This window comes from Nycticebus coucang, chromosome 14 (genome assembly GCF_027406575.1).
Source record: "Nycticebus coucang isolate mNycCou1 chromosome 14, mNycCou1.pri, whole genome shotgun sequence".
Classification (NCBI taxonomy): Eukaryota; Metazoa; Chordata; class Mammalia; order Primates; family Lorisidae; genus Nycticebus; species Nycticebus coucang.
This window is the reverse complement of record NC_069793.1, coordinates 78,772,012-78,792,000: the sequence shown is the minus strand read 5'-3', so window position 1 is coordinate 78,792,000 and position 19,989 is coordinate 78,772,012. Positions and strand designations below refer to the sequence as shown.

Sequence of the window (19,989 nt, the reverse complement as noted above, 5' to 3'; positions counted from 1 at the left end):
GAAGAGCTCACTACATTAATATATCTCCTGCACCTTGTGCTGCACAGTCTCTTAAAGTATGCTTATGAAAAAAAGATTCAGTGATCTTTAATTCAGTAATTTTAATTTTAAAAATTAGGTTTGGAATGTCTACTTTATTCATAACACACCTAGAACAACTAAAAGTGTTGTTATCCTCTTTACCTTCAAAATGCTAACTGTCCAACACTGAGAAATGAAATATTCCTACAACAAAGCTGACAGTTTTGTGCACACCACAGCAGACCTTTATGGTAGCTACCTAATGTGATTGGTAGGTATTCATGCCATACCAGCTGTTAAATATTCTGAATATTAACTTTTCCCAAAAATAACTATATCCTAATTCAATGTAGAAAATGATGTTTTAGGCCAGGCATGGTGGCTGACGCCTGTAATCCTAGCACTCTAGAAAGCCAAGGCAGGTGGATTGCCTGAGCTCACAGGTTTGAGACCAGCCTGAGCCAGAGTGAGATCCTGTCTCTAAAAATACCCAGGTGTTATGGCAGGAGCCTGTAATCCCAGCTACTTGGAAGGCTGAGGCAAGAGGATCACTTGAGCCCAAGACTTTGAGGTTACTGTGAGCTGTGACACCACTGTACTCTACTCACTCTGTCAAATTGAGGTCTGTCTCAAAAAAAAAAAAGAAAGAAAAAAAGAAAAGAAAATGATGTTTCATTAAAAGTGAGAGAGAGGGAGATAAAGCATCATATATGGTCAGTGGGGGAGAGTACTTTTGAAAGACTGAGGTTTAGGAAGTACTTCACAGGGAAGGTGTTGCTGGTTAAAGGTCTTCACAAATGGAAATTTTTTAAGATCTACCAGGCTATCCTTCAGGTGTTTCAATCTGTTTTCCCCAGGATGTCCCCTGCCAGCCTGGACATCCCCATCAAACTTCAACATGAGATGACTTCTACATTTTTTAAAATAATCTGTGTCATTTTTTATGGCTTTGTATGCTGGAATCCAGATACCTCCAAGACAATCTGGACAGTATTCAGGAGTCAATGTTAATGACCTTAATTTGCACTGGCAAACTAAGGTCATTAACATTAACATTTTTCTAAAATTAATCTAGAAAAACCACAGAGACAGACATGATTGGTAGGCAGAGATAGTACCCTTAACTTAGGTTATAATCTAGTGCTGGAAATTTAGCAGATATTCCATTTCAAGTGTAATGAAATAGTCTGTAAACCATTGAGAGAACGTCTAATCATAATCTGTCAGAAATTCCCATGAACAATTTATGGTCCAAGCAGTTTACATATTTTATGTACATATTATAAAATATACATATTTTTTCTGTAAGGACAAAAGAAAGCAATTTGTCAGGGCTGATGATTCTTTGAGTTAATAAAGAGTAATCAGGGCTCTCATTGGTCATTTATGTTTCTATTGTGTCCTTAGGGAAGACACTGACATACTCTTCATTAATTCCTCACCACCCAAAACAGTAGTTGGCACATTAAAAATTCTCAACATGAAATATTTGGGTCCACTTTTCTTTCCTTGTGCTAAAACCATCAACTAAAGTGTATACATTTTTGTTGATGTAGAATGCTTGACATTAGAAAAAATTTGATCATTTGGTCTTAGAATAATTCAGCAATTAATTGATTCTGCAAAATATTTGTTAAATAGGCTCAGCGTCTATAGCTCAGCAGCTAGGGTGCCAGTCGCATACACTGGAGCTGGTGGGTTCAAAACCAGCCTGGGCCTGCCCAACAACAACGACAACTACAATAATAACAACAAAAAATAGCCAGGTGTTATGGCAGGTGCCTGTAGTCCCAGCTACTTGGGAGGCTGAGGCAAGAGAATCGCTTAAGCCTAAGAGTTTGAGGTTGCTGTGAGCTGTGACACCACAGCACTCTACTGAGGATGACATAGTGAGACTCTCTCTCTCTATATATATATAAATATATATATGTATGTATGTATTTGTTAAACCATTACTGAATGTCAGCACCATGCTCAACACAGTCCGTTGTACACAACCCCCACTTTCTAGGATGACATAATTGGTTAAAGAGGAAAAATCAATGCACATGAAAGGTTAATTTGTTAGGTGAGTCAACCTAACTATCTATAATATTCTCTGTACACACACTGTGGAGAACTACTGAATGAAAAAACAAACTAGAATAGTGATAACATTAATTTAAACTTTAACTAAACAATCAACACAGTTTCGCAATTTCCATGCATTTCTCTAAGCAATTATATCTCCCATTTTCCATAAGAGCGTTTCACAACTTCTGTACTTCCTTAGTTTTCTGACCTCATTAGTTCCCTCATTCTTGGCTGATGACCATTCTTGTTATCAGAGTAAATTGAAGATGGGAACTCCTTTAGTGTCCTGTCACTCAACCTATAATCTTAGCAATCCTCACCACCATTTTTTCCTCCTTTTCTTTTAATTCAGTGGAGAAAGTAGCCTCTTACCTCCAAGTATTCATTTTTGCCTGGGGGGGGGCATGATTCACCCTTAAAATCCTAACACTCCCCTTGAGTCCAGGAGTTCAAGTCCATGTATTTTTTTATCTCAAACTACATTTATTATTATATTAAGGGCACTGTTGGGGCTAAGTATACATTGATAAATACAATGGATGTGGTCCTTCTCTTGAGGCCTAAAACTTCTATTGCTTTCACCTGAACTTCAGTTTCCCAAGATGTGTTTTCTCCCTGCTGAGGGGTTTGAATATGTGTTTCCCTTTGCAGGGATGACCTCTCCATATTTCTTCTTTTCTGGGCTCATTTTCGTCTTCCAAGTCTCAGGTTGTATATAATAACTTGTTATCTTTCCCTGGCACACCTTCCCACACCCCAAGGTAGGCAGACCTCCTATGTATTACCTTAGCCACTCTTCCTCTCCTATCAGCACTTACCACACTACATTTCATTCTTTTCTCTTATCCTACCCTCCACTGTAAAATAATCTGTGTAAGGGCAAGAATCATAGATCTATAGTTCACTGATATAGCCACAGTGGTTAAGCCAGTACTTGGCACATACATAATCATCAATAAATGTTTCCTGAATAATTTAAATAGAAGCAGGAAAACGTGGTATAGAATAATTTATTAGAAGTCGAAAAACATGCCAGGAAGGCTACGTTAACCAGTTTGATGATAATATTTCAAATTGTATATAAAACCAGTGCATGGTACCCCAGGATTGCATTAATGTACACAGCTATGATTTAAAAAAAAAAAATGTTGAATGATCAAAACAATTCACTCAGGACGATGCCTGTGGCTCAAAGGAGTAGGGCGCTGGCTGCATATACCAGAGGTGGCGGGTTCAAACCCAGCCCTCGCCAAAAACTGCAAAAAAAAAAAAAAAAAAAATTCACCCAAATCATAGATCATGCCTGCAACAAAATTTAATAAACATTAACAAATTACAAAAACAATAATTTAAATAGAAGTAGAAAAACAAGGTATAAAACATTAGTTCTATCGGAGTTCAACTTAGAAGTGAACTACCATAGGCTAGAGTTGACGAAGACTAAAGTGATCTGGGAAAGTATAGAGGGCTGAAGACATTTCAGATGTAGGGAAGAAACATAATGACATAAACAAAGAGCAAGATTAGCTGAGAATCAGTAGCAGAGAAGTAAGGAATAGTGACAAGAGGGTATATAGACTTCTTACAGAAAATTAAAAGTAATAGACAATTGCAAGCAATAGGACAAGATAATGTAGAATTTTAGGGAAAAAATGATCTGAAAAATATTTGCAGACTAGATTGGAGAAGCAGGCAGGGAAAGACTAAAATCAGGTCTTTTAAAGAATTTTACAATAAGTGGGCATGTTCAGATAACCACTTGATTTAGTGAAGCAGCAGTGACAAGGAGGAATACATTCATATTTACATTTACATATTTACTGAGGCGTCTGATAAAATGTACTAATAATGACAAATACATATTTTTGCAACCTCTCTGACAGGCATCATACAGGCTCAGGGATTGAGTGATGAACAAGTATGATGCCAAACATGACAAAGCTTCTAATGTTATCTGAAATGTTAACATAGCTGGAGAACACAGAATCCAGGAACAGAATCAAGTTTTGAAGGGGCACTCTGAGTACATTCTTTTAAGCTTATGAATTTACGATGACGAATCCAATCCAGTGAGGGTGCTGTAGATACAAGAAGTTTGGGCATTTATCAGCATAGCAGTGTTAATTGAAACTATGAAATGGACCCTTTTCAAGAAAGAGATTATAGAAAAAATAGGATTTAATAGATTGTATCATGGGAAATAACTATTATTTTAGAGAACTGGTCACCACATTTAGCATGCACCTCTGGAGTTTCTGGTTCAGTATATTGGGCATACACCCCCAAATTTTCATTTCTAACAAACTCTCAGGTGATGCTAATACTTCCCATGTGGGGATCACTTCTGTGAATCACTGTTTTAGAGGAATAAAAAAAAAGATAAGTCAGCAATGGAAACAGTAGTGGTACAAAGAATCAGAGAAGAAACAGAAGATTAATGCTATGAAATATAAGAATGTAAAAGTAATCAATAGTGTTCTGTAAAATGCAAGAAAAAAGCAAAAACACATTTTTAAGACTTTTGGAAGAAATTCTGGATAAATATATAGCTTCTTGCCTGGCAAAACTGGTTCATAGTTGTCACCCATCCCATTAAAGGAGTGGGTGACATTAAAACATATATGCCAATGTATGAATATGACTATTAATGGGAGAAAAAGAACGAACATGCCAGACAAACACAACCACTCAGACCGTAAAGATTAGATTCTGTATTAGTTTCCTCGGGCTTTTATTACAAATGACCACAAAATTAGATGACTTATAACAACACAAATTTATTTTCTCATGCTTCTGGAGGCTAGAAGTCTGAGATCCAGGTGTCACAAGGGTTGATTCCTTGTAGAGGATTATGAAGGACAATCTGTTCTATTTCTTCTAGCTTTTAGTGTGTGCTGGCAGTCATTGGCATTCCTTAGTTTGCAGAGTCATTGTTCCAGCCTCTGCTTCTGCCATCATATAAACTCTTCCCTGTGTATTTCTGCATTTCATCATCCAAATTTTTTCTTCTTATAAGGACACAGATCATTGGATAAAGGCCCACCTTGATCCAATGTGACCTCATCTTAAGTTACATCTACAAAGGACCTGTTTCTAGATAAGGTCATATTCACAGGAGACAGCAGTTTGAACTTTAGCATATCTTTTTAGGGAACATAATTCGACCTATAACAGATGCCATGTGAGTAGATTGTGGTGTATGAAGCCAGGTGGATGAGATTAAGGAGGATTTGCAATATGAAAATAGAGTTAGCAACTATAGAACACTCTTAGAAACTTCAGATATTACTTACAGTAAAGAGGCTTGGTAAGTTCAAGAGATCCTTTCAGGATAGGAAAGAGGGATGGTTGAAGCCAGAAAAGAAGAAAAGCCCTGATGGGTAAAAGATTGAATATTCTAAAGAGAGACAAAATAATAATAAGTCCTATAGCAGAGAGTAGGACTTAGTTTTAGAAAAGAGAAATGATGTTTCTTCCTTTGAGCAAAGAAAAAGCAGAAAGGGGACAGGGGGACTTTTCACAATAAAGCAGGCAATTAAAGTGATGTGCAAAAGCCTGAGTGGGTATCGAGATACATAGTAAGAAAAAAGACTGGAAGCTGTGACTCTGGGAAGTCAACTGGATGATCTATGAAAAGATGCTTTATGCAGGACTGAGAACGTTTGGGCAGAGCCTTGGGAATTTTAAACAGAACCATTTCTTTCAACCCCCAACTTCCTCTTTTGAACACAGAAGGAATCCAGAGAATAAGAAGATAAGCTTTGGCTTTCAATTAACTATATCAGCAGTGCCTACTGAGAATAATTAGTTTGTCAAATTAAAATGAAAGGTGCGGGCGGCACCTGTGGCTCAGTGGGTAGGGTGCCAGCCCCATATATCAAGGGTGGCAGGTTCAAACCCAGCCCCGGCTCAAACTGCAACAAAAAATAGCTGGGCATTGTGGCAGGCGCCTGTAGTCCCAGCTACTCGGGAGGCTGAGGCAAGAGAATGGCCTAAACCCAGGAGTTGGAGGTTGCTGTGAGCTGTGACGCCATATAACAGCGACAAAGTGAGACTCTAGCTCTAAAAATAAATAAATAAAATAAAAGTTGCATTGTGGGTTTTTTTTAAAACAAAGATTTTCTTTTTAAAAGGGAAGAAAAGTTAAATAATCTGTTATCAGTGTAGACCGACAGGGAAGAGGCTTTTTCGTTGTTGTTTTTTTCATACTGAAACATGCGCATTCATGTTAAGTTGATTGTGTGGCTGGGTGTTTTCTAAGACAGGGGTAGCCGGGATTCAAGACAGATTCTGTGTCTTCTTTAAGAAGAACATGTAGACAGAATGTGTGGAATACTACTAGCTTTTTGTAAAGCAATAAACACCCTACCTAAATGAACTCTGACGGAACCGATCTGCCTTATAATTTTGAATTATTTGGAGAAGCCCCAGAGTGCTTTCCGAATACAGTCACATAAAATAAAGTTGAACGAAGTTATTGAATGATTATAAGACATCATGGGGCTTAGTTCTCTACACCCACAAAGAATATTTGGGTACATTATCATCATATGACTTTTTAAAGCATTTGAGTGTTTATTCTGAGCTTCTCAAGCACAATATCAATCTCTGCTGCCAAGACTTCTGCTTCAGGCCCCCACCTCTCACTGACACCTCCTCCTCAGCGTAGGCAGACAACAAGAGAAAAGGGTGAACTGTGATCTGTTCATGGTGTTCTCTTTTTATAGGATGAGGAAAAGATTTGGTGTGGAAAAGTTTCAATTAAAGGTATTAACAAGGTTCAGACATTCCTTTGCCTATGCCTGCATCTCCTGTATTAACACGAGGAATTACCATTTAGGAAAATGCGAGAAACATGGAAAGATGAACCGGGTTTTAGACAATGGGTGTAATCCAGATATTCCATATATATATCACATGTTTGCCAAATAGATATCTCCTTTTTAAGTACTTGTGGACTTAAGTTTTTTAATTTGACATACCTTTTTTCCTGGCTAGAGTACTGGAACTTCCACTGGTTTGACTCCTTCCAAGATTGGATTACCTGTATTCTTCTGTGTCAGCTTTGTATATTACCAGCCCACACGTAAGAATGTTTAGTCTTATTCTTAATACCCAGACATTTCATGGTAGGTAGTGTTCTGATCACTGTTTGTGGATGAGACCCACCAAATCTTTTCCCTGAGTTTATTCATAATTAACTACTCTGTGCAATTTGATGGTTCAGGGCTGTTTCTTTATCATAAACACTTCTTTTATAAATGATCACCAAATCTCTAATTGTTATAAAACTATTCCTTCCCCAAATCAGTGCTTTTATATTTTTCACTGTTTCTTATTCAAACCGTTGTAATACTCTTTGTATTTATCCTGTTAGGAACTATCTTGGTATGTTGCATCATAAATACATGTTTTGATAGTTTACCAGCCATTTTTGCCTCATTTTCCAGTTTGGTAGAAGGAGGTCTTATTAGCAGTGAGTGTCCTAAGTCAGGGCAGCTGACTACTTAGTCATTAAGTCAGTCCAGAATCCAGACAATGTGTTGATTTCCAAAGTACGTTTTATTTTATCAATTCTAGTTTAAACTTTAAGATCCAACTCTAATGCTAAACCTTTTGTTAATTCTTCACCCACTGCCCTGAGAAGTCATGCTCCTCTCACATAACACCAGTACCAACATAGAACCCTTCCTTTATGTCAAAGTGTTTAAGTATCTTGTTTTCCAAACAACTTGAGAGCTTATTGAGAGCAGAAAATTTTACTTAATGTGTATCTATTATGCGCCCAGCCCTATAGAATATAAACATACTCCTGTATTACAGATTAAGTACTTAGGACTCCAACTTACATAATTATTAGATGAAGGAATCAGAATGTGAAGACAGCTCTGCCGATGCCTCATTTCCTGCTCTGTAGTTAGCGTACACCGGTACAGACTGAGGATGGGGCGCGAATCAGAGTTTACCTGAGGCTGCACAATGCTTACTGAGTCTGACTAACAAGGATCTCTGGTTCTGTTCCTCACTCATTCGAAACCACCAACTTCATCCTTTAGGGGGGACTTTTCTCAGAGACGTGACTTTCCTTGTCTTCTTGTATTACATTTGTTCATTCTTTCATTTAATACATATTTATGAGGCAACTACGGATCTGGTCTTGTTCTACTTTGATAGTACTCATATGAAACAAACAAAAGACCCTGTCATCATGATGTATATGCACGTGTATGTGTGTGTGTGTGTGTGTGTGTGTGGTAACATCTTGTATAGTATAAGATACTAAGTCCTAAGGGAAAATGAAAATTAGAGCAGAATAAAAGAGAGGTGTGTATAGTCAGGGGATGGTATTCAATAGGGAGCTCCCGGGTCAAACACCCGGAGACATTGTGATCAGAACAAAACCCTGACAGAAGTCTATTCCAGGCAGCAGGAACAGCTGCAGCAGTGACTCCAAGGTGGGATCATGCCGAGAGTGCTTTAGAAATATCAGGGCTGCAGATGTGTTTACAGTGGAACGAAGGAGGAGAAAGTTAGCTAATGTCAGGAGGGAATGAAAGAACAGTGACAGGGAAAAGGGGGTGTTAATCATGAAGGGACTTACCTGGTCTAGGTTCTATAATGTATACCACCTGCCCTGGCTTTAACAGCATGCACATAAGGGAGGTCTGGATAATTTGGCTTTGGTGTTACCGACTAGTGATCCTAGCCCATATTTGTCTTCATAGAGTAGTCATCCAAAAATTATTAATACTAGTACTCTTTGGGTTTAGAACATTGCTTCTGTCAGATTCAACTACACTCTCTCACATAAACCCACTCAAGGATTATTATTACTATAGTGTTTCTGTAGTGTCAGTGCCTACCTTTATGTTTATTTTGTACACACGATTGATAGCAGCTGGTTATACAATGCATAGTTTGTACTCAAGACATATTTACTAAATGATGGATATGAGAATCAATGAAGGTGGATGCCCAGATGGATATGTCCACCTTTAAATAAACTTGTATTCTGGATGGAGACATAAATTACATATTTACTGTGTTGAATTAACTATCCACCGTATGGCTGGGTGTTGATAAAATCTTGTTTTTAAATGCATTCATGTCTCATCAACAAAAAAGAAATCTCTGTACCTTCAGAAACATCCCCTGGCTCAGGAAACAATATTTACTAAAAATACCTTGCTTCACCTTGAACAGTCACTACTTTAAAAGAAAGACGTAAACCTAATCTCAAGAAAAAATGTTTGCATTTTAACAGATATATTTGTATCTTTGGTATCCATTTCATTGTCTTGGTACAATCTTTAAACATCAACTACATACGTATTGTCCTTCTTGGACTTAGCCTTCTTTATGGTGAAAATTTACTTCTACAGCTCTGCTGTGACTAAGACCATCTGTAGCATTTACTGCTTAGCATGGTGCATGTAAATCAGAGCCCCTGAAATTGTTTTTAACCCTCTCTTTCCAGAATTTGAAATGACCTCTGCACTATTGCAAATGCAATAGTTTGATCTTAGTGTGTTGTATGAAACTTTTATAAATATATTTTTTGAACTCCCTAAATTCGTAACAAAAAAGTAATAGAAGAAACAGAAGCTAATATGTGTTTCAAATGTCATAGGAAACCCAATTTAGAGTCATTTTATTTATTCTTTGATCATCTTTTGCTTAATAAACAAATTTTAAATCTAAGGCAAGCAAATACATTCGTGATACTATGGACGGCAGAGCATCGACAAAGAATAATTACCCACATCAGAAGAAAATTTGAAAACACTTTCTTGAATTGCCCTATCAACTTAAATCCATTTTTGCATTTGTTTTTAAGAACTATTATAATTAATTTAACAAAACAATCATTGCATTTCAAGTATAATTCCAGAGGTGTCATATTGTAGTTTACTATCTCATCATTTTTCAGTGAACTCTTCATTTATACTATCTTAAAAGCAGAGTCCTACCCAGTGTTTACACAGTAAAAGTATAGTCAGATGGAGTATTTTTAAAGTATTTTTCATTAGTGTTGTGTAAAATGACAAAAGTTTTCTGACAGTTTTATCATTTGACTAGGTGTATTTTTAAAAAAAATTTCTTAAGCCAAGTTAGTTACAGAAATTGTCTTTAGTACAAAGCGCTTTGATTAATATCTATCTTTCTTAGTAATTTGCAAGTTAATTATCATGATTTTAAAATGCAATGAAAATATATTTTATATATTTTGTGTAAGTATTGTACCAAATGTGCATCTAATCATATTTTGAAAGAGTTTTTTTATCTTTTTACATTTAAGTATTCTATCAATCATTCCTTTAGAAGACCTCTTCATGATTTTTTTAATACAGTTATGTGTCCCTTAACAATAGGAACATGTTCTGAAAAATGTTAGGTGATTTCATCATTGTTCTGCAAACATAGTGGAGTGTACTTCACAAACCTGGATGATACAGCCTATTGCTCCTAGGCTAAAAACCTATAAAATAGTCACTATACTGAATACTGTAGGAAACTGGAACACAATGGTACATATCTTTCTGTAACTAAACATATCTAAACATAGGACAGATACACCAAAAATATGAAAATGATACACTTGTATAGGCCACTGACCATGAGTGGAGCTTACAGGGCTCGAAGCTGCTCTGGGAGAGTCAGTGATTGAGTGGTGAGTGACTATGAAGTCCTGGGACGCTACTGTGCCCTCCCGGGGACTTCATGAACACTGTGCACATAGGCTACGCTAAGTTTATTTTAAAAGTCTTTAATAACATGTTAATTTTTGCTTACCATAACTTTTTTCTTTATAAACTTTTTAATTTTTGAGCTTTTTGACTTTGCTTAATAGTACCTAGCTCAAGATACACACACATATTGTATAGCTATACAAAAGTATTTTTTCCTGATAAGCTTTTATCTATTTTGAATTTTATTTTTTACTTTTTTAGCCTTTCTTGTTAAAAACTAAGGCATCAGCACACTTATTAGCCTAGGTCTACACAGGGTCAGGATCATCAATGTCAACGTCTTCTATCTTCACATCTTGTCACCCTGGAAGGTCTTCAGGGCAATAACATGCATGGAGTATCATAGTCTAGGATCGCAATGCCTTCTTCTGGATACCTCCTGAAGGACCTGCTCTGACTGTCTATGGTTAACTTTTTTTATTTATTTATTTTTTTTTTTTGTAGAGACAGAGTCTCACTTTATGGCCCTTGGTAGAGTGCCATGGCCTCACACAGCTCACAGCAACCTCCAACTCCTGGGCTTCAGCGATTCTCTTGCCTCAGCCTCCCAAGTAGCTGGGACCACAGGCACCCGCCACAACGCCCGGCTATTTTTTTGTTGCAGTTTGGCCGGGGCCGGGCTTGAACCCGTCACCCTCGGTATATGGGGCCAGCGCCCTACCGACTGAGCCACAGGCGCTGCCCAACTTTTTTTATTTTAATAGAGGAATACACTCTAAGATTAAAGAAAGTATACTATAAGTACATAAGGCAGTGACATAGTCATTTATTGTCAAGTATTATGTACTATACACACTTGTATGTATATACTTTTATACTGGTGGCACAGTAGCTCTCTTTACACTAACACCACCAGAAATACATGGGTAATACGTACCACTACAGTGTTACAATGATGACAGTGTTAGTAGGCGATAGGAAGTTTTCAGTTCTATTATGATCTCATGAGACCACCATTATACATGTGGTCCATCATTAACCCAAATGGCATTATATACTACATAACTGTAACTCTATTATTGTTATCATTCTATAGTTTAATGTAAATAGAAATTTCATATGTCTGTCATAGTACAGTAAAATTCATCTCGCAAAATAGAAAATCACCATTTTTTTTTTAAAGAGAGTGTCACTTTGTTGCCCTCTGTAGAGTGCTGTAGCATCACAGCTCACAGCAACCTCAAACTCTTGGGCTTAAGTGATTCTCTTGCTTCAGCCTCCCAAGTAGCTTGGACTAGAGGCATCTGCCACAACGCCCATCTATTTTTTAGAGACAAGGTCTCTCTATGGCTCAGGGTGGTCTTAAACTCATGAGCTCAGGCAATCCAGCTGCCTTGGCTTCCCAGAGTGCTGGGATTATAGGCGTGAGCCACTTCGCCCAGCCCAGAAAAATCACGGTGTTTAAGATGATTGGATATTATGCCATTGATTATAAAGATATTAAGGTCAAAGTATATACTCTTATTTCTTTATTCTTTCCAGCAGTTCTCAACCTGTGGGTCACAACTCCGTTGTAACAATGAAAATACACTTTCATGTTGCAAAGAATGCCGCGACCCTTCAATATAGTTCCTGTGGGTCACAACCCACAGGTTGAGAACCGCTGGAGAGAGATGATTCAGTTTTTTGACTGACTAGTTAATAATAGTAAGTGCTAGGAAGTATAAAAATATGACAAGGTGGCTGGAGAAGAAACGCGAAGCCTACCACCTTCTTTCCCTTATCTTCTCTCTGAAATCATTATGTAAATATCTATCGTGTTTTCCTCGTGGCTCTTATCTCAGAATTTGTGCAGTTTTCCAACAACTTTATTTTTCTTCCTGAAGTGTCAGGAGCATCCAGGTTTCTGTCCAAATGACTGGGGATACTTCTGTCCTCTATGCCATAGTAACAACTAGGAAGATGAGCCCATAGACTCAATGGCCACATGTTCAGACTGTATTTCTGGTTTTCTGGCTCACCTAGCATCACTCTAAACCCTTTGTCAGATCCCTGTTCTGGCCAGTCATCTATCATAAACTAATTAGTTGCGTTAATAACAGTTAGTTATACAGTCTTGAAATAGAATAAAACTAATGTTCACATGGGATCTACTTCAACACCTTTGCCTCATTTGCACAAATCAACAATCTTTCAAATATTTTGGGAACAAAATATATTGAAATATAAGTCTTACTCTTTTTATTGCTGTTATAATGAATTAAGGATTCATTTAAAAAGGGTTAAATATGGCTCATTTATGTTCTTAAAAAAACATTAATAAGGCTTTCTATTTTCTCTTCCTTTAACCTAGGTTTAGGCTTCAGTATTGCAGGAGGTGTGGGAAACCAACACATTCCTGGAGACAACAGCATTTATGTAACTAAAATCATAGATGGAGGAGCTGCACAAAAGGATGGAAGATTGCAAGTAGGAGACAGACTACTAATGGTGAGTATGACTCTAGGAAAACCGTGTGCAAATTTACAAAGCTCTTGTTTCCCAGTGTCGTGGTCTGCTTAGGCAGCCATAACAAAATACCACAGAATGGGTGGCTTATATAATAGAACTTTATTTTCTCACAGTTCTGGAAGCTGGGAAGTCCAAGGTTTCAACCAATTAGGTTTGGTTTTTGGTTTGTTTGTTTATTATAGAGACAGGGTATTGCTCTGTTGCTCAGGCTGGTCTTGGACTCCTGGAATTCCCATCTCAACCTTCCAAAGTGGTAGGATTACAGACATGAGCCACCCAACTAGGTTTTTGGTGAGAGCTTTCTTCCTGGTTTGCAGATGGCCATCTTCTCCCGGCACCCTTGTATGGCCTTGCCTTTGTATTTGTGCTGACAAAGAAATCTCTCTTCTTCCTCTTATAAGAACACCTCTTATTATAAACACATCATGTCTTCTTGTAAGGACACTCATTTAACCTAAATTACTTCCTAAAGACCCTATCACTAAATATAGTCACGTCAGGGGCTAGAGATTCAGGATATGACTTTGCAAAGAAGCACATTCAGTCCATAGCAGTGACCACAGAGAGAAATAGAAAAGAAGGGAGAGCAGGTTAAGAGTAAGAGAGATCAAAAGTAGATGTGCAATGTGTCAGTTTTGTTGATATTTTCAAAACAGAAATCTAAATTTTCACCAGTTTTCTTAGCTGCACATAGCACAGAGATTACCTGTTGTTCCTCTAATGTAATCCATCTTCTAATAAGGAGAGCAACTGCTATGTCCTGACTGCTAGAGAGGTAGATTTTGTATAATAAAGGAAACAATACTAAACACAACACCTGATTTCCAAAAATTTATAATCTGAGTTCTTTCACATGTGTAAATAGATCCCCCTTTCCCCTCCCCTCATACAGGGTTATAGGTGTTTCATTTGCAGCTTCCCAAAGACTTCAGGAGTCCCAGATAATGATTTTCACCAACACATAGCCATCTTTTCTGGATCATGGAACTCTCTGATTTAGTTTATCTGCAAAATTAAAGCAATTATAAGTAATAAATCATTGGTGTACTAATAGGACTGTTTCATCTCCACTTACTCTTGTATACCAAATCTATAATGAAAATTAGTAGTCAGTAGCTCTCAAGTTAAGATTAATTTATCAGTCATCCGTCTACCCTTGTAAAACAAGGCCTCTAATCTATGTCTGTGGGGAACCATTATCTTCAGGACATTTTTGAGAATTGTTTGTGAAGGATCAGCCTATACAATCTCAAAACAGAAAAGTAATTTCTATGATAGATGCAAATTTTAGAGGTTGGACCCTAAAATTTTATATTCATTGTGCTCACTTCTCTGAGTTCTAGAAAACTTGTCTTTAATTGCAGTGGTCTAATTTAATAGTGGTGATGACCTTTGTAGTAAATTACCCAGGTAAGGCATTTATAATAATCTTGATAGCTAAAATTTACTCAAAATTTACTATGTTTCATATACTTTTAAAAGTGATTTTTTTGTAATGTAACATATATTTCTCACAACAGCATATTTAACATAAGCAAAAGGAAACTGAGATATAGAGGAGTTGACTGCTTTGCCTACGGTCTCATACTTCATGATGGACAGAACGAGATTTCAAATTGAGGCAACCTGGATGGCATGCTTGTAATAAGCAATACTGCTTCCTGGCATTTGCATTAGTTTCCTTGAATTTGTCAGCCATTTCTTTACTTTCCTCCTTTAGTCATCATTCAGTCTTTCATTAGTTCTTTTATTTAATAAGTGTATATTGACCATCTACCATATTGGATGGTATTCAAAAAGGAACTGTCATGAAAAAACATCTGGTCTACCTGGATGGGCAAAATGTTACCATAAATGACTTAAAGGTTGCAATTAGAGCTTTGGGCTTCTTTCTCACCCAAAGCCACTATCATTTTCATAAGAAATTATTTTGTTTGTTTGTTTGTTTGTTTTTGATGGTTCTTATGATGTCATTTTATCTTCTGAACTAGAAAAGTTGTTATTGGGATATAAGACCTGAACAACTTATCTCTGGAATATAAACTTTATTACTTGAAACGCTAACTTGGAAATAAAATAAATTGTGATAATCAGTTTCTACATAGTACAAATTAAAAATGAATAGGATGATTTTATTTTTAAATCACAACTGTCTTAGATAATGAGTAGTTTGACCTTTGACTCATTCTGTAAGAGTTTGAGTGTAGATAGCTTTTCTGATTATTTCTTCAAGTGCTGCTATTATAAAATCATGCTAGATGTTATGTGAAGTTATATTTAAATTTCTAGCTATAGTTTCATTTTCTTAAAAAATAAAAACTTCAGTCCAATAATTCTATCAAAGGATTTTCCAAACACCACACTATCACTTGATATTCATTGTCAATATAATGATTTCAAAAATAGCTGTGACATAATCTTTAACTGTTTTAAGTTTTAAAGCATAGTTAAAAAATAAAAAAGAACCTTCAAAAATAATAGGTCTCTCCTCTCTTATGTAAGGAAAACATAATTAGTACTTCCAAGGCAACTGCCAAGCTGAATCTGGAAATGAAAGAAAATGATTCATTTTATAATGCTCTGCAAGAAAAATAACCCCGGAAGAGAATAAAGATAAAACATCACTGAAGGCACCCTAAAAGAACAATTATCTTGCTTCAGTCCAAAAATATTTATTAACAATGCTCTCCTTTTGTCATTCCTTTCCACCTCCACTTCCCTTTACTACCCGACATTCATATCCTTTGTCTCGCCTCCTCGTCTATGTGTCTCCAGCAAAGGAAGTACAAATGATTTGGAGTCCTGGTGTACCAGCTGTACCGCACTCTGCATATTTTTCTCTAAATATACTATTCTTTCTAAAGCAATTTGCACCACTTCCTCTCCTAACATCTCAGGAAAAATTCCATCATATATTATCCACTGAGAGTTCTGTAAGTAAACTGGTCTAAAATGAAACTCCATTAATTTGTTTAGATTTCAAAACCCACAATTCAGGAAGTATTTCAGCATCTGTCCTTTTCTGGGAGGATAGTCTCTTTTTTTTTTTTTTTTAAAGTCTTAGTAACAACCTTTCAATTTCTCAAGTGAAATAATGATAGTGTTGAGTACCATTTAAATCACCGTATCTATTAGGGACTTTTTTTTCCTCCCTAAGAATTTCTTATATCACAGAATTGAAAAGTACCTGTCTTAAATGTTATCTTATTCCAACTTTTCATTTGGTACATTATAATTCTACAAAAAAGCAATCATGTGAGACAGTCCGTTGCCTCTGATAGAACCCCCTCTAAGGATGGAGAATTTAATACTTCCCCAAAGCTGTTCATTAGGTAATAACCATGCTTAAAAAATTTTCCCTTATAATTATATTGAAATATCATTTCCTGTATATTTTCCCTATATTCATCGCTTTGTCCCTGGAAAACAGAAGACTGAGAACTAATTCCTCTCCCACATATGTCTGAAAGTATTATGTCTTATCACTTCTCCACTTCCAAATTTTGGGGGATGTTTTATACCTTTTCTCTTCCAGTCAATTTTATTACTTATTCATTTGTCTTCTATAAATAGATTACACTTATAACGAAACTTCATACCTTATAATCTTATTTCCCTCTTAAAAAAATCCCAGATAATATTGTAGCATTTGACCTTTGCATTTATTCTACTATGAGGAAAAGTTATCCTACTTCTTGCCTTTGCAATAATCCTCTTAGTATTTTTTTTTTTTTTGGTGGTTTTTTTGGCCGGGGCTAGGTTTGAACCCACCACCTCCTACATTTGGGACCGGTGCCCTACTCCTTGAGCCACAGGTGCCACCCACCTCTTAGTATTTTAAATGAGAAGATTATAATGTCAGACCCTTGTTTCATGGGCCACCCTAATAAATGGTATATGTTCTCTTTACCAAAATTGTATGTGTGTGTGTGTATGTGTATACATATATTCAATTATCTTTATTACTTGCCATTTATTGTTCTCTAGAATTTAGTTGGGTTTTTTATGTGTGTTTATTTTGTGAAGTGACAGTGATACCTGATTTTTGTGGATTGTACCAGTAGGTTAGTACTGTGGTCTCAGACTGAACAAATTATCTCTTGGCGTTTAATTTCAGAAATGGTCAGAAGTTAACAGCATCAATGATTTTCAAATTATTTTACATATTTTCACATACTTGTTTTTATTATGCCAACCAAGGTGCTACATAATGCCAAATACGTTACAAAAATGTGATTTTCTTCCCCCATTTCCATATAATACCAGAACTTTGAATCCAGGATCATTTGATTATCTTCTCCACAGGATAGCTTTAATTGTTAGTTGTCAAAGCTCCTTGTCACATTCCAATGTAAGGTTTAAAATCTTAATTTTTTCTTTCCAAAACCTCTGCTTGACATTTGAAAAAAAAAAATTGTCAGTGAGAAAACATTTACACCTAAAGACAATTAGTCTGTGTGTTTTTTTTCCTTAAAGGGAAGTAGTAGATAAGGGGAGATAACAAAGTCGTTTCAGTCAAGTGGAAAGACACTGGACTTGGAGTTGGGAATACTGGAGTTTGTCACAGGAAGCTAGCACTGAGTCTACCTGGGCTACTTTGGCAAGTCAAAGTAGCCCCTCCACCACAGTAGCATTGTGGTGCTACTTTGGCCCCTCCACCACAGTAGCATTACATTAGATTGGTATTTCCCAAATTAAAGTATTAGTCTCATTACTAATGTCACATGAAAAGATTCTGTGACCAAAGAAGTTTAAGAAATTCTGCAACTTGTGTCTCATCCTTCTTGTAGATTCTCAGCAAATTTTAACATATTAAGAAGTCTATGAAGTCCTGCAGTCAAGAATCTGATTTAATTTTTTTTTTTTGGCAGTTTTTGGCTGGGGTCGGGTTTGAACCCACCGCCTCCAGTATATGGGGCCGGCACCCTATTCCTTTGAGCCACAGGTGCCGCCCTAAACTGATTTAATTTTTAACAATTTTCTCTATAATTTTCAAATCTGTTTCATCATGAAATCCTTTTCTTAAAGTAATACTTGTAAAACATCTACAACTAGTATTCAATGGAATATACTCTGAAATTTTCTATGTCTGAGCATCTCTCTCTTTTCTTATTTTTTCCCTCGAAACAGTCTCACTCTGTCACCCTAGATAGAGTGATATGGCATTGCAGCTTATGGCAACCTCAAATTCTTGGGTTCACGTGATCCTCTTGCCTCAGCCTCCCGAGAGCAGGCTAGTTTTTCTATCTTTGGTACAGATAGAGTCTCACTCTTGCTCAGGCTGGTCGCAAACTCCTGAGCTCGGGCAGTGTACCCACATTGGCCTCCCAGACAGCTAGGATTATAAGCAAGGGCCACCACACCCACCCCTATGTCTGACCATCTCTTATTCCCAAATTTAAATGCTATAGTAAAGACATGAAATAGATTTAGGGACTATGAATACAAAGAATGTAATTTTCCAAATGAGTATTAGTTGTGAGGATTTACTTTTTTTAGCATATTTACAAAATTGCCTAATTAGATCCAAGTATCAATAAGAAAACCATATTGAAGATAATACAAATATGCAAACATTGTCTGAATAATGTGCAAGAGAACTTTTAAGTATATTCATTGGTTATACCAATCTTAAGTGTCTTAGAACCAAAAGCTGTAATTCTCTCTATCACCAACACGTTGCTCTCATCTTGAGATCTTTTGCCTATAGCGCCTCACTTATTCTTAACCCCTACCCTGAAGAGGTAATTAGTAGGGCAATCGTTACTGGTATTCTTATTTTTCAGAAGAGAAATGTAGAACTCAGAGACAAAAGAGATTTCTAATATTTTTTTTTGTGGATAGTTTAGAATTATTTTTATAATAGTAGTTATGTTTATTGAATGCTTAATAAATGTTAAACACTGTGCTGAGTATTGTACATATAGAATCTCTTTTTTTTTTATTAAATCATAGCTGTGTACATTGATATGATCATGGGGCATCACACACTATCTTCATAAACCGTTTGACACATTTTCATCACACTGGTTGACATATCTCCTGGCGTTTTTTTAGTTATTGTGCTAAGACATTTACATTCTACATTTACTAAGTTTCACATATATCCTTGTAACTAGTAAATTGTGATAATAGGTTCAGATCCAGATATTGATGTCCTAAAGTCAATTTCTTTTCACCAGTTTTCTCAACCCCTCTGATTCTCAATTCTGGTTACACATTTGAATCTGTGTTAAGCTTTCGAATACGATGAATACCCAATCCTCAAATAATCCATAATAATAAAATTAGAATCTCTGGGATAGGAACCATGCTTTATTTAAAAATTGTTTTTTGTTTGTTTTCCAAATGATTCTAATGTGTACCCAGGTTAAAAACCATAGACCTTTCTTGACCTAACCACATCCTAGCCCATTCTGCTGCTGCTTCTCCTAAGGATGATTTTGGTGGTAATGCTCATTCTGCCAAGCTAGTAGAGTGCCATTTAGCAATTTCCTGAGATGACTTGAAAAGCATTTAGAATAGTTCACCCTTAAAACTCTGTCCCCTGCTGTTAGCGTCGCTTCTGAAACACCAGGAAAAAAACTTGTAAAATTACTTCTGGAGTAGGGCACTGGGCCATATACTGGAAGTGGCAGGTTCAAACCTGGCCCCAGTCAAAAACTGCAAAAAAAAAACAATCACTTTTGGGCGG

At 36.5% G+C, this 19,989-nt stretch overlaps 1 protein-coding gene across 20 annotated transcripts in view; it reads left to right on the top strand.

Annotated features, from left to right (window-relative positions):
• DLG2 (discs large MAGUK scaffold protein 2) overlaps nt 1–19,989 on the top strand; it is a 2,435,891-nt gene that overhangs the window by 1,746,231 nt on the left and 669,671 nt on the right. For all 20 annotated transcript variants that reach the window (XM_053560224.1, XM_053560234.1, XM_053560232.1 and 17 more), the window contains one exon: nt 13,138–13,274. In XM_053560224.1, the coding sequence (XP_053416199.1) occupies nt 13,138–13,274 (137 nt within the window). The remainder of the gene's footprint in view (nt 1–13,137; nt 13,275–19,989) is intronic.